A 15,144-nucleotide genomic window follows, 5' to 3' on the forward strand; every position below is an offset into this window, starting at 1 on the left:
GAATTGCACACAGTACTTAAGGTGCAGTTTCACCATGGAGTAATACAGAGGCATTATGACATTTGCCATTTTATTTTCCATTCCTTTCCTAATAATTCCTAACATTGTTTGCTTTTTTTGGACTACTGCTGCACACTGAGACAATTTCAATTGGTTTCCTGTGTTGTTATTTAAAAGTGTACTAGATTATTTATTTATTATTATTATTATTTATTTCTTTTATATACCGACATTCAATCGAGATATCACATCGGTTTCCAGATAACCAAGAGAATAGGGCGTAGTCCGTCCTATTTTACATTATAACATGGTAACCAAAAAACAATTATAACATATTATAACAGTAGTACATGGAACAAAAGGTTATAGGATATAACAAAAGGTTATAGGAATAACATATGTACATGAATGTGTTGTTGATAAAATATTTAGGATTAGGGACTTGTTGGTAAAGTAATTTAGGAATAAAGGAGGGGGGGGTGAGGGAAGGGAGGGGGGAAGGTGGGGTGGGAGGAGGTGGAGTGAGGGTCAAATGGTTGAGATAAGATCAAATGGTTGTAACGTTCCTGCCTAATCTAAGTTCGATGATGAAAGGTTAAGTGACTTGGCTCATAAAGTCCCAAGAGGCTTCGCCACGTGGCAAAATTCAGCAGTGTGCAAAAGATTATGCACAGGTATACATCTTCGCGGGACACAAAGCTTCCAAGCCATTTTTTTATCCGAACAGTGAGACAATATCCTGACACGTGCAGCCTCTGATGACTTTTATCGATCCAGCGATGCGATGCACAAGCTTTCCCTTCTTCACTGGCTGCGACCACAAGAAGACCTGTGGACGCACGCACGCATAGATCCTATTTCATTGTAAAGAAATCACGAAGATGCCATGCCAGCGGGCCCGGGGCACCCTTCCCTTTGCAGCTCTGTCGGTTTCCTACCCACCCCCTGCCTAAATAAAGTCGGCGGACGGTAATTGCAACGGGTGCGGGTCCACCGCCCGCCATCCCCTTTAAGGCGGGCCGCGTGCGTGCGTCCCCTGCCTGGCGTGCACCGCCGTCGGCGTGACGTAGTCGGTGGGCGGGGAGCGCGGCAGATACGGACCGGTGAGCGGTAGCGGAAGCTGCGGGCTCTTCTGGCTAATATGGTAACCGTGTCTGACTTACCCTAGTAGTCCATGGTCCAAGAAATGACTTTACATCCTTGCAGTCACTCTAGGGCTCTTCTACTGTAATTCAGCAAGATTTATAAGATGCAGAAAAGGGGAGGAGGAGGGAGGTTATTGATTATTTATTCCGTTCTGTGATAGCTGCGCTGCCCTTTGCAGAAGGTGCAGTCTGGAAAGTATCAGAGCCCGGGATTTTGCAGATGGGCAAGAATTCTGGACCTTGGGGTGTACTGTCTCTACATAATATCCCACCATGCTACCACCTCTCTGCAGTACAGATATCCACTTAGTACTGCATGTGACTGGGCACTTGTTTTAGGAAGAGTATCTGGTTCCATTAATCCCTCTCAGGTCTTTAGGCAGTGCAAATCTATGGAGCAACCGCTCACTAATCCATTTTTCCCGTGTTGTATGTCACTCTAGCCATAATCCTTCCTGTTTTTCCTTTCAGGCCTGGAGTTTGCAGAAGCTATTTGCTGTAGAAGAGGAGTTTGAGGATGAGGTGAGGAAATATTACCCCTCTACAGATCTCTGCTGAGAGACACCACTCTGAATATTGTGTTCAGTTCTGGAGACTGCACCTACAAAAGGACATTGGCAAGGAAGAGGCAATTCAAAGAAGGGCCACCAAAACAATGCATAGTCTGGATGAATATAACTTATTTTAGTCTATATGGAGTAAATTTGTATAGGTTACAGAAAGTCAATGCTACTATGCTGTCATCCAGACCTGTTATCTTCCTAGTGCTGACCCCACAGTGGTTAGCTATGCTGGCAAAATTCAGCACTGGGCCTGTAAACCTTCCTTTAATGAAAGGTCCTGCATTGGCCACACCCCATGTCTTTCACATGGGCTTCCAGTTACCATGGAAACCCGTGCCAGGTGTGGGGCCACCACAGAGCCTGTCCAAGAGTGAGAGCTTGCAAGCCTAGTATTGGATTTTGTTGGCATTGCTACTGTGAGGTCAGCGGCGGTTGCAGCCTGCAACTTTGAGGTCAGGGTGAGGGAAGGTTCTGGCCAAATGAGGGAATTTCTGGGTTTTTGGCTCCAATATCCTCTGGGTGAGATGAGGAATGGATTGTCCCCCACCTTTGCCTATGGGTACCCCAATGTTAAATTCAGCCCTGACTATTATAACTTATAGTCTGCTTGGATCAGCAGACACAGCTCTAACCACCTTGCTTGGCAGACTGGATGGACTATTTTGGTCTTTATTTGCCATCGTTTATTATTTTACTATTGGTCAGACAAAGAGAAACTGAGGGGGCTAAAGATGGAGACTTATTTATTTGATTTATATTCCACCTTTCAGGCACTTTGAAGTGGATTACATTCAGGTACTGTAAGTATTTCCCTGTCCCCCAAGAGCTCACAATCTAAGGGCCTGATTTACTAAGGCTTTTCTTCCATTCTGTGGCAATGGAGGATGATGTATTTTGATGAAGGTCACAAGGAGCGGCAGTGGGATTCAAACCCTGGTTCAGAGCCCACTGCTCTAACCACTAGGCTACTGCTTCACTCTAGTGATACAAACATTCAAAAATCTAGCAGTCATCAAAATACTAAAAAATTAGGATTTTCTATAGAATGAAAAGTTCAAGGTTAAGGGGTCAACGTATGATGCTGAAGAGAGGGAAACACAAAAGGAATGTAAGAGAATGCTTTTTCACTGGGAGGATAGTGCATGCCTTGATTATAGAAACCAAAATCGTATCAGAATTCAAACACCAATGGGACAGACAGGAAAGAAGAAGACCAGAGATCGAGTAAGACCTGTGACAGCACAGTAGGCAGGTTCTAATGGGCAGACTGGGGAGACCAAGGTGACTTTTTCTGCCATCCTTTAATGTTGGTTGAAACTAAAGAGCATCAGATAGTGAAGGTCTATTTTTGATTTTCACAGGACTTTCTGTCAGCTGTCAAGGATGTAGAGACGACCTCCTCTGGTCCGGGCCCTTCTGTTAACAGGTGCCTGAGGCCTCTCACCTCTAGCCTGCAGGCTCCAGGTGGAATACAGTCTGCAGCCCACCAGCTATCAGATGACCACATCAGCAAACTCTCTCCAATTCTGGGCTTCCAGAATTCCAGCAAACTGGCAACAGGCACCAGTCTCCCACCCAGGCCCACACACTGTCTGAGGCCCGTTTCTTCAGGACACAACCACAATGCAGGTTCTCCTGCTCTGGATTTTACAGATGCACAAGAATTCTGGACTTTGGGGTGTACTGTCTCTACATCGACATCCAAACGTTGCACAAGCTCTATCCGTGATCAGCAGCTGCCTTGCAGCTCAAGTGCAAAGTTTAAGTTTACAAGGAAATCTGCACCTGTGGCCTGCTCTCGAGGAGACTGTGGGAACGTTGTGGGCCTGGAGTCTGAGGATGCATTGTTTCTTTCTGCCTGTACAGAACTGGATAAACCGAATACAGAAGAGGTTCTTGAACCTGGCAAGGGGGAGCATAGAATCACCCATGGGCTCCAGGAAGGTGCATCCCACATACACATAAGGGAGGATGAGGCCTGTGAGGGCATGATAACGAAGAAGCTATGCATGGCACCTTCCAGCTATGGCACCTCCAGTAAAGTGCAAAGGGAGGCTGGGCAGCTTTCCCAGACAGGGACACAAAGCATGTCTGAAGACCCCAGCCCATGCCCTGGCCTGCTAAACCTGAGGCCCAGCTCAGCAGGAGGGTGGCAGCATTCATTGACTTTCACATCCAGGCCCACACCTCCTGTGACCTCAGCTCTCACACCGGCAGACACCACCAGAGTCAGAACTCTGGGGATGGCTTACCAGGCAGCCGGGCCTGGCCAAGCTTCTTATCAGTCCGGGGCAGGGTTAAGCAGTAGCAGCCACCAAGATCCTTTGCTTTTCCCCTTCTCTACCAGCTCTCCTCAACCTTTCCTTGCAGCAAAGGTTCCAGGCCCCCAGAACTGTATTAGTCCCAGAAAGCCCCACGGCACTTTCCAGAATCCCCCTACTCTAAAGCCACGCTCTGAGCCCCCTGCTTGCAGCCCAAGGACGCCCTCTTCTTCTGTTACTGGCCCGGGTGCTCTGCAGACCCCGGTGGTCACTAATCATTTGGTGCAGCTGGTCACCGCAGCCAAGAAGACGCCTCGGACGGCTTCCTGGGACCTGCTGCAGGCAAAGATAAGACGCTTTCCCGGGCCTGCAGGGATTCTGCCCCACCAGGTAAGGGAGCTATCGCTGTGCCATCCTCGAGGACCAGTCCAGGGCTGGTGCAAGAGTATCTGGAGCTCCAGGCAAACCTTCGGCCATGCACCCCTACCTCAGCTTACCTCTAGCACAGCGCTGTGGCTCCCTTTTTTGGCGGTAGTGGCTCTGGCACAGCCCCCTCTGGGCCTCGTGCTTACAGGATTTTGCTGCCCCCTCCCCCAAACCTTGGTGCTCTAGGCGATCACCTAGTTTGCCTAATGGAAGCACCGGCCCTGGACTGGTTGTAAAATGGCTCTGTATGTGCCGGGTGCAGTGTAAGAATTTTAGTAGAGGTATTTCACTGTCAGCTACTTTCATGATAATTAGCTAAAGGCTTACCTCCCAAATCTGGGCTTCAGGCTTCCATCTTTGTCTGCCGGGTGTGAAACAGTAAACAAAATAATATTTATATTTAGCGGCTGTAGACCCTTTCACTCTGACCCTTTCCTTTGGCAAAGGAAAGGGTCAGAGTGACTGTGCTATGCGTATAAATGCTGTTTCCAATAGGATTTTCCCTGCATAGATAGAAAAGGGATTTTGTTTGCTGACCTTTGATTTCTGTGCATTCAAGCGGGCCAATGCAGTAACCACACAATATTGAAATCAGTTTTTACACTGTCATGCTGCTAATTGCTTTTATGTTTTGTTTTTATATTCTGTTTTGTATTCATGTGCCTGTTTTTGTTTTTATATTTATTGTAATGAAATAGGGAGGGGGTGTTATTTTGTAGTTGCACGCTGCACCCCATCTCTTCCCTAGTGAGAGTTGGGGGATGGTTTACGTTCTCTTGAATGTAGTGTACTTTGCTGAACTGATGTATTTTATCCCCCTTGCCGAGGACTAAGGTGGTATATATAAGCCTAGGAATAGAAGAGTCCAGAAGATAGCCTCTTGTGTAAAGTCTGTCTTTGTCTTTCTCTCTTTCCACAGCATGGTGGGAGGAATCTGGAGGAGATTCTCATTTCTACACCACATGCCCCAGCCCACGGAGCTCTGGCCAAGATTCGTTCCGAGGTGCGTGGCTGTGTGCCGTGCTCCCTGGTGGCAAGCAAAGTTTTAGCTGGTGAACGCCCCGTCGCCCTGACACCGACGGGTGGTACAATGTATTGGGGTCGGAAGAGGTTTGGCAGCTCTCCCAACAGGCTCTGTGTTGGCATTGCTCGTGTACAAAGGCACAGTCAGCTAGAAAACGCTCGCCATCATTCTTTTCAAGTAAAAGTGGCAAAGCACCATTCATTCCAGATCTTAAAAAAAAAAAAAAAAAAAGGCTAGGCTTCTTATCTTGCTTTTACTTCTATTAATGTTTTTTTGTGGTTGTACTCTGCTTTGGGTAGATTTTTACCTGGAAAAGTGATTATATAAATTTCTAAACACAATTTTCCAGTTTAGAAAACGTTTAGCTGTACTCCATGCTGTTGAAAACGCCATGGTTGTCCGGTACCTGCTGACCATTCAGTAGGTTTCTAGACCTGGCTTGCTCTCTTCCAGAAATCTGCAGTTGGACTCCGGCTGTACTTCCATGTGAAGTTTTAAATCTCACCCAATACAGGACGCGTCGAGGTCCCCGCAGCCAACGGATGAGAGCTTTGGAAGGGGCCCCTGGTCAGCGATGAAAGTTGAGCTGGGATTGGATGAGAAGGATCCCTGCTGCTTCCTGAGGACCTGCAGCGTGGTCATGGTGCTGCGAAAGGTAGGACAAGTGCAGGGCCCTTCCTAGACCGCAGAAGGAATAAAACTTCTGGGCAATGCACAGCACACCCTCCCCCCCCCCCCCTCCCGTCTCCTGGATGGGCTGGAGATCCATTGGTCAAGCAATGCAGTGACCATTGTGAAGTTTAGTTACTTTTCTAAATCCACAACTGCTTGTTACTTATCGGCTTTTCTATGGCTCTTCAACAGGCAGTGCTGAAGCAGCTCCCCAAAAACAAAGTCCCCCAGATGGCAGTGATGCTGAAATCACTGACACGCGCCACCGTGGATGCCAGCGCGGTTTTCAGAGACCCCACAGGTGAGCGTGGCATTAGGCCCCCGGTAACAGAACAGAGGGAAGCTGGCAGCCAGCATCCGCTCAATGGCCTTAATTGCTCCTGGGGGAAAAAGATTACCGAGGACCTGGATAAGAATGTGTCCGCCACGCTCTTTAATATTATTATTTTTTAGAATTATCTGAATGTGTTACCGATGCCCCTTATTTCAGGGGCACAGTTGGTTGACAGCTTTTTCTGTGGGCGGGATGGGATCATATGTGGTACCAGCTCAGTTTCTTTCAGCACCAGCTGCCTGCTGGTATCCTGGTTTGACCGATTCTTTGGGAAGCTGAAAATCTCGGCGAGTATCTCATGTTTTATTCTCCCTAGAGCATATATGCAGCACATTATTAGTAAGTTTGTGCTGGAATGAGAAGATATCCATTTTTTTTTGTATCTATATCACGGTTTTGAGGGTCACAATGCAGCACAGCCAAACAGTTAATCTCTGCCTGCATTATATTGAATTAAAGGTCTTATGCATTGGTTTGATAAACTGGTTATTCTGGTCGTTCCCTTTTATCCTTCTCTTACGCCATTAACAGGGAAAGCCTCCTGGAATCTGATGTATGTGCCCTGTGCACTTACAAAGATCGCAGGAGAAACATGGGCAATGCCAGCATTTGGCTCGTACATGTAAGGTGTTCTAACGCTCTCTAAAGTCGGGCATCTTTTGGAAGCCTGCTGAGCTCTTAAAGGGAATCCAGAAGCATCCAAGAAACAAAAATATCTCAGAGTCAGAACTGTAACCATCTATCTCATAGCATTGTACTATATTTGGAATGATATTACAGTGTAATGTTTTTGCAGAGCCAGAAAGTGGATAAAAAAACCCCATGAGTTTCTCTGTTTCTTTCCCTGGGTGCTCAGGACATTGCCTGCTCGGTATGCCCTCCCTTTCTGGACCCGGTGTGTACTGTGCTTCGCTCTGTAACGTTACACGGTGTTTGCATGGGTCTCCCTTTCTTGATTGTCTGTCTGTGTCCCCTACGCAGGGGAGATTCAAGGAACTGTGCACCACCTGCTCCTGGAGGAGAGGGAGAGCGATCTCAAAGCTGGCGCCGTGCTCCTGCTGCAGCAGGTAACCCTACCGCCGAGCACTATTGATTCTTTTCTGCACGGAACAGCCCTTTTGAACGGAAGGGCCAAATTGAGCAATGTTTAACTAACGTGTCTAGTCCTGGAATGGCCGCCCACATGTCACTAATCACTGGTGAGGGACCGTAAAGCTGCCTCAGACGTTCAGAAGCACAGAGACTGACCATTTCCTTTTGTGGGTGCAGGTAGGGGTCTTCTCGCCATCGCTTCGCAACCATTATCTTAATGTCACCCCAAACAACCTGGTGAAAATTTACCTGCCGGCTTCCGAAGACAGCAACAGCAATCAGGGAGAGGTGAGAGGACGCGAGCGGGAGGCTGGGATGGCTCAGAGAGGAGAGGGGGTTTGCTGAGTTCAGAGAAGGGACTTGGAGGCTGAGAAAAGGTGGGCTATGCCAGTCCCGGCTTGCAGTAAAATCCTGGGGAATCTAAAGTGAAAAGCACAGTGTGGATGGTGATGGAGGTGTTTAGCTAGAGCACTGCTTCTCAGCCCAGTCCTCGAGGCACAGCTAGCCAGTCAGGTTTTCAGGATAACAGCAGTGAAGATGCGTGAGAGAGATTTGCAGGCACTGTATGCAGATCGATCTCATGTTCCTGAACATAGCCAGATCAGACCAGACAGGTGGGTTTTGCCTCCCTACCAGCAGATGGAGACAGAGAAACAAAACTTTGAGGCACTGCTACATAACAGAGAGTGCCACCTGCAGTCCCTCAGTATTTCTCTGTCTCCAGCAGATGGTTGAGGTGCAACCATGCAGTCAGAGAGAAACTGAAGTGGGAGAATTTCAGAGGGAACTCCCTGAGGTGTTCGGCTCCTTGGTGGGCCAGCTCTCAGGCTGAGCCGAGCATCCGGGGGGGGTTGGGAACCCCTGCCTTGGGCTCGCCCGCATCGTGCCGGGGCCCCTGAAAGTCGGGACTGGTTCCCTCGGGGCCTCCGAGGCCCCTGTCTGCAAGGCCCCGGAATTAGGGAAGAACCCCATGTGTGTTTCTTGCTTTTGTATCTGTGATTTTAAAGTTAAAAAGAAAAAGAAAGGAGCAGAAAGGCAAACAGCTGGTTGCTGGGGGTGGAAGGTACTGCCATGAGGCAGCGAGGGCTGCAGTCCTTGGCAGACAGAAGGCAACTACTGCGCCGGTCCACGTGTGTCCTGGGGAGCGGCATTAGCGGTCGGCCTTGTAGCGGAGGAGACGTGGCAGCAGATGGTACGACCGCGTTTGTTTTCCCGCGTGTCTCTGGGGACTGTGCTGAGGCCGGAGAGCAACAGTCTTTTCCGCCGGTGCCCGGCTGATTTTTCCACGCTGTGGGAAATGGCGCAGCGTGGTTAAGAAAAAAAAAAAAGCACGCGCCAGAGTGGCGATTAAGGACGGCAGTATTTGCAGGCTGCGGGGTGGCCATCGGTGCAGGAGCACGTGGTATGGCGCCCGAACCCCGCAGAGAAGTGTGCCGCGCGTGTGGGCTGGAGTCTACGTGCACGAATTCTCGCTCCCTCTGTCCTGGTTGTGCTTCGGAAGAGGAGAGTTCGTCAGTGGGGGTGCACTGGGGGAAGCTGATTTCCTGCTTTTCAGGGGGGAGGGGGACATTGGTGATGGCAGCCGAGGGGTCCGGGGTGGGGAGGGGGCACATGAAGTGGCTGGATCTGAGGAGGGCCACGGGCAGGAGTCCTTTTTAACTAGGAAACCCAGAGATTCCCCTCCCCCGTTTTCTCCTGTGATTCAGGGGGACTCTGATGAGGGGGGAACTCCGATAGCCTGGAGCAGGGGACGGATGGCCCTGAGGGATTTTCGCAGAAATTTATTCTCTTTATTCATAAAGTGTTCCTGGCAAGGAAGGGGGTGAAAGGGGAATCGGGCCTCCCCTATCCGTGCCGAAGAAGCCTAAGAGGGCTGCAGGTGGGTCCGGGGACCTACTACATCGTCTGGGACTGCGTCGGGCGGAGTCGGAGGTGGACCCCATGGATGGGAGGGGGGGGGGTACTCCATGGATGATCCGCAAGATGTCCCTTTGGACCACCAGGGGGTGGTTCTGGACGCTGACGTAACTGTGGCACCAGGTGTGGACTCGGATGTAGCTAAGGATGACCCAGATCCGGATGAAATATCTGAGGGGGATGATCCTCGAGTTGTCCATTAATTTAAGAAGGTGGAACTATGCCCTCTTATTCCCCAGATCTTGGAGGAATTGGCATTGCGCACATGAGACCTCTGCAGCGCGCTCTGTTGTCCAGGTGGGATCCATTGTCGGGACAATATCACTTGCTGTTGCCCTGCTGCGAGAATCCAGGTCTACTCTCTATTGTTGGCTGTCTCAGCACTATCTGATGAAGGGAATGGACCTGAAACCCCCGGCCTGGGTGGTGGTCATCATGGATGCAGGTTCGGGGGTTTTCGGACAATGTGACAACAGTGGTGTACATCAACCGTCAAAGTGGGCATAGCGGCCTCGCAAGTTGCAGGGGTGGAAAACGTATAGGCAGACTTCCTCAGCAGGCAGCAACTGGATCCGAGGGAATGGGAGTTGTCCCATGAGGCTTGGAACCGCATTTGTGCCTGGTGGGGTGTTCCCCAGCTGGGCCTCATGGTGATATGGTTCAATGCAAAAGAGAGGTTTTGCAGAAGAGAGAGGTCAGTTCAGTGGGCCTGGATACTCTAGTGTGCCCTTGGCTGTTGGGGATCCTGCTGTATGTGTTTCCTCCTTGATCTCTGGTCGGCCGAATTCAGAGGCGTATAGAGGCGCATCCTGCTTCCATGGTGTTGGTAGTGCCCGAGTGACCACGGTGTCTGGTTTGCAGATCTGGTGCATCTGGCGGTGGTTGGATCCCTTCGGATGGCTCATCTACCAAAGTCACTGCGTCAGGGGCCCATATTTTTGGATTGAGAGGATCACTTTGGTCTTGCGGCTTGGCTTTTGAGAGGTGGCAGCTGCGCCTGGAAGGTTATTCGGAGCAGGTTATCTGCACTTTTCTCCAGGCTCGTTGACCTGCCACTTCAGCGTATATTCAGGTCTGGAGGGAGTTTGGGTCTTGGTAACTTCGGAGACAGATGCATCTCTGTCAGTGGAAGTTCCTCTCATCTTGAAATTTGTGCAGCATGGCTTGTCTAAGGGTCTCTCCTATAGTTCCATTCATGTTCAGGTGTCAGCTTTGAGCTCTCTTAGGGGCAAATGCAAGGGAGGTTCTTGGCCTCACGTCCGGATGTGGTTCATTTCTTAAAAGAGGTCAAGCATTTGCGACTTATGGTCTGGAAGTTATTCCCAGTTAGGAGCCTTAATTCGGTCTTGCGAGTTTTGTGTAGGGCTTCGCTTGAGCCTTTGAGGAGAGCGACTCTGAAGGCGCAGTGTTCCTGGTGGTCTTCAGTTCAGTCAGACAGGTTTTGGAGTTACAGGTTCGGTCTTGCAAGAATCCTTTTCTGCGGATTTCTCGTGACTCTGTTTCCTTGTGGATGGTCCCCTCTTTTTGGTCTAAGGTGGTGTCCTCCTTTCATGTTAATCAAGTGGTAGACCTGCCGGTTTTTCTAGCGTGGTCTAAGGATTCCCCTAGGGGCAGGGAGCTGCATCTTTTGGATGTGAGGAGAACTCTGTTGCATTATCTGGAGCTGTCTAATAGTTCCTGTACTCTGATCACCTGTATGGAGGCAGGAAGAAGGGAGAGAAGGCCTCTAAGACCACCATTTCCCGTTGGTTGGAAGTGGCTATTTGCTCGGCCTATATTTGTAAGGGCTGTCAAGTTCCAGAGGGGCTGAAGGAGCACCCTACAAGATCGCTAGCCACTTCCTGGGCAGAATGTCAGTTGCTGTCGCCTCAGGAGATTTATAGGGCTGCGGTGTGGCCCTCGCATACTTTCACCAGACATTACTGCATGGACGTGAGGGCGCAGGAAGACGCGTTCTTTGGTGAGAGTGGTCTGCATGCGGGTCTTTCAGGTTCCCGCCCAGTCTAGGGGTGCTTTGGTACATCCCATTTATCTGGACTGATCTGGGTATGTTCAGGAAAGGAAAATTTGGTTCTTACCTACTAATTTTCGTTCCTGTAATTCCAGAGACCCGTCCCATCACTGCTGAAAGACTGTTTTTTTGCCAACTGGTGATTCAAGTTGATTTGCCTTTCAGGGTATTTGGGCAGTTAATCATGGTTTGGGTTTTTTTTCAGATTTAGTTTTTGGGAGTGTTTAGGACTCCAGTTTTTGGGGGTTTCCAAACCCAATAGTTTTCCCTGTTAGCCTGAGAAAGCGGTTTTGGGGTTACATTTTGACTTGGGTACAGGTCAATATGGAGGGACTGCAGGTGGCACTCTCTGTTATATAGCAGTGCCTCGAAGGTTTGTTTCTCTGACTTTGACTGCTGGACTGATCTGTGCTATTAGCAGGTAAGAACCAATCTTCCTCTTTTTCATTGTGGATATCCTGAAAACCTGACTGGCTAGGTGTGCCCTGAGGACTGGGTTGAGAAGCCCTGTGCTAGAGGATGGAGAAAACAAAGGAGAGGCTGTTTATGGAGACCAGTGCGCCCTATGGGAAGGTGGTCTGATGTTTTACCAGCCTCTCTGTTTTTCAGCATGGAGCCAGTGGCAGAGCTGTGCCTCCTGAGACACTGATGAGGAGCACATGGACACGCTTGCACCCAGACCAGGGCATGACGGTGCCATCCTCCAGAAACAGCACCTCTCGGAGCCACGAAGCTAAAGCAAAACCCTTGGAACAGAGTGCAGGAGAATGGGGCATAGGTAGAAGAGCGCTGAAGCTGCTGCAGGGGTCGGCCCAAATGCATGCCGTGTTCTCACCCAAACCTGTTTTGAGCTGTCATTCACATCAGCATTTCCCAACCTTCTCCTGGAGGCACACCTAACCAGTTGGGTTTTCAGGATATCCATAATAAATATGCATATGAGAGAGATTTGCATCCATTGGACACTGAGGGTATGCCGTCTATCTTGTGCATATTCGTTGTGGAAATCCTGAAAGCCTGACTGGCTTGGTGTGCTTCCAGGAGAGGATTGGGGGAACATTGATTGATTTACTTTTCATTTGTATTTTCTCTTGCAGCAGAAAATGTCTCCCTTGCAGCCAGTTTTATCTGTCTAGTTTATCCGTGCTGTGGTGTCCATGCCATTATGTTCACCACATCATTTCCAGAGCTGATTTTCACTTTGCTTGTGTGCATTGGTTGCCCCTCGGAATTTAGCTGTGGGTGATGGCTTTCATCCTTCCACATTTGCAAGGTCTCTCTCTTACCATTTCCTGATTCCCCCCTGCTACCTCTCGCCAGATTGTCACCTGACTCTCCTCCCTCCTTTTTTCTGCAGATGACCTGGATGGCCTCCTGGGAGAGTTAGCTGAGGAGTCCTTCTCCTGCATGGAAGGGCCCCATTGATGTCACATCACAGGCCTGTCTGCACATAATGAAGACCGCTGTTCGGTTTCAGGCCACGCCTCCTGGCAAGCATTCAGAGCTAAGCCATTGGTGACCCTATCCAGAAACCGAGCCATGGGTCAGGGCTACAGCAAGTTATGATAAACATTCAAAATCAACATCTCCGATCCAGGCAGCTTTTCTATTGCTGAATCTGTTTTGTTTGTGTTTTTTTTTTTTTCTTTTTCCTGGTGAACTTCTGTCTCTGTTTTGGAATTATCATGTACCTATCACTATGAAGAGGTCTGGTGAGGGTTAGGATACCACCTCTAAACGCATTTGGTGTAGGAGCATCGGCTGAAAAGCTGCACACAGAGCAGACATTTGCTAACCTATGTAGTGGTGGAAGTGAGCACCTCTTCCAGTCCTGCCTGCCTTGATTATTACGTGGGTCTAGAATATGCAAAGCCATGATGAACCTTGGCCGTGGCCCCTTTCAATGCAGCTAATTTAGCAGGTAGAAGAAAAAGGACAAGTCAAGGGAGGGATGAAAACTGTGAATGCTGGTGCCTGTACCGTCACAGACTGTGTGTGGCCAGCCCTGCACTGCATCGGCGGAGAAGGGGAAGGGAGGGTGGGAAGCCGAAGGGCTCCTGGCTCTCTTGAGTTTTGTTACCACTGACCAGGCTGATAGCCGCTGGGCTGGTGTACACTTAAAAAAAAATTAACATAGACTTTTTTTTTTTTTTTTGTGGGAATATAAGATGAATGACTGGCCTGATGGGAAAAAAAAAGAATTGATAGGAAGCAACTGTGTGTTAATTTTATTTTTTTATTCAGGGCTGCTTGCCTTGCACCATTCATACAATAAACTGAAAATGGTTGGAGAACTTTATTTAACATTTGAAAGAAGTGGCGAGAGTGGTTTAATTGCTGAAAAATAACAGACCAGCTAACACACACACGAACTGATAAGTGCCAAAGAGAAAATTCAACTCTTAAAGACATTAACATGTTGAGTGCTTGTTTTTCTACTTTTTAAATTGTATACGAGCGCATGAAGATAGGGTAGGCCTGTGTTGCTGGTTAGCGAATACCTGTTTTCCAGCCCAGGCCTTGTCCATGAGCCCATGGCTGTGTAATTCTGAGAAGGATCTGATCTTTAGCAGGCAGTAAGGAAGAGTCCTGAAGCACACTGAGAAAAGACGGCATAGCGGGGATTGGAGGTTTTTTAACCACATCAAGAATCGTCCCACCATCCACTCTTCTCAGAAGTCAAACTGCTTCTGTCTTGCCAGCATCCACCAGTGCTTTGTCCATGTGGACTGAGCTGATTGTCACAATTAGTACAGGCCTTATCGAATTATCGTTAGGACTTTTTTGTAGTTGGCATTATCTTTCTTTCCCTGTTCTATAAGCTGCAGTGATGCACAGGGAAGATTTCCTAAAAGGATGTTAAAAAAAACAACCCAAAATCTTCTATCACACTTTGATGTTTTCTGTGATTTGTCCTGTGCTTATTTTTTTTCCTTTTCAAATCATCTTTCCAAGGTTCCAGATTACCAGCACAGCTATAATGTCCCTGCTCTCCGCTCTCACGATGCGGAAAGAGGGGGGTACGACTGCAAAAAGAGAAACTACCCGCAGCCCATTTTCCAGCGGATCCCTCAAAATGGAAAGTGCTTATTTAGTCGGTCCCGGAGACCAACGGGGTGAAAGAACGGGGCTAGAGTGGTGAGCCACAGAGGGGCTGAAGGTGAACTTGCTGATCTTGCTCAGGTTTATTTAGATTTAGAAACTACTTTTCCATCAAAATATGCTCAAGGTAGGATAACAGTTTTGATAGCATAAAATTCTAAGTCATATCTTAAAAAAGAAAATGGTAAAATGAGGAACTGGAAAAGAATGCTCTCCAATAATAAGAATACAATAATCTGATATTAAAAATAAGAACAAAGCTTTGTGTTAAGGATGGGGTGCTGTTGCTGTAACTCCTCGTGCCTGCTTTCTGTCTCCACCCTGGATGGCTGTCGCATTGCAGCACCTGGGCATGACAGGTTTCGCCCCCCTCCCACAACCTCTGTCTCTCACCTCCACTGCATATAATGGGTGCCTGGTAAGATCAAAGCAGTGCAGGAAAAAAAGTGAAATTCAAATAACCAACAAGTTAAGAATTTACAAAATGTATTGTATTTATGCAATTTTGCACAGGCCCTGCTTTCTGTGGGCATGTTTCTGGAGAAGAGGATGACATGAGATCATAGTGCAGCTGCACACCAGAGCCCAGTCCCACTG

At 48.6% G+C, this 15,144-nt stretch overlaps 1 protein-coding gene across 3 annotated transcripts in view; it reads left to right on the plus strand.

Annotated features, from left to right (window-relative positions):
* The first annotated feature begins 1,050 nt into the window (after positions 1–1,050).
* C12H17orf53 (chromosome 12 C17orf53 homolog) overlaps positions 1,051–15,144 on the plus strand; it is a 79,029-nt gene continuing 64,935 nt past the window's right edge. The window contains exons 1-10 of one of the 3 annotated variants that reach the window (XM_029572291.1): positions 1,051–1,144; positions 1,617–1,667; positions 3,070–4,359; positions 5,315–5,398; positions 5,934–6,074; positions 6,284–6,392; positions 7,407–7,492; positions 7,695–7,805; positions 12,055–12,223; positions 12,803–14,771. In XM_029572291.1, coding sequence (XP_029428151.1) covers positions 1,142–1,144; positions 1,617–1,667; positions 3,070–4,359; positions 5,315–5,398; positions 5,934–6,074; positions 6,284–6,392; positions 7,407–7,492; positions 7,695–7,805; positions 12,055–12,223; positions 12,803–12,870 — 2,112 coding nt within the window. In that variant the 5' untranslated portion in view covers positions 1,051–1,141 and the 3' untranslated portion in view covers positions 12,871–14,771. Of the gene's footprint in view, positions 1,145–1,616; positions 1,668–3,069; positions 4,360–5,314; positions 5,399–5,933; positions 6,075–6,283; positions 6,393–7,406; positions 7,493–7,694; positions 7,806–12,054; positions 12,224–12,802; positions 14,772–15,144 lie in introns of those variants that run through there. The other 2 variants (XM_029572293.1, XM_029572292.1) reach the window with 2 other exon arrangements.

Source organism: Rhinatrema bivittatum, chromosome 12, assembly GCF_901001135.1.
Source record: "Rhinatrema bivittatum chromosome 12, aRhiBiv1.1, whole genome shotgun sequence".
Lineage (NCBI taxonomy): Eukaryota > Metazoa > Chordata > Amphibia > Gymnophiona > Rhinatrematidae > Rhinatrema > Rhinatrema bivittatum.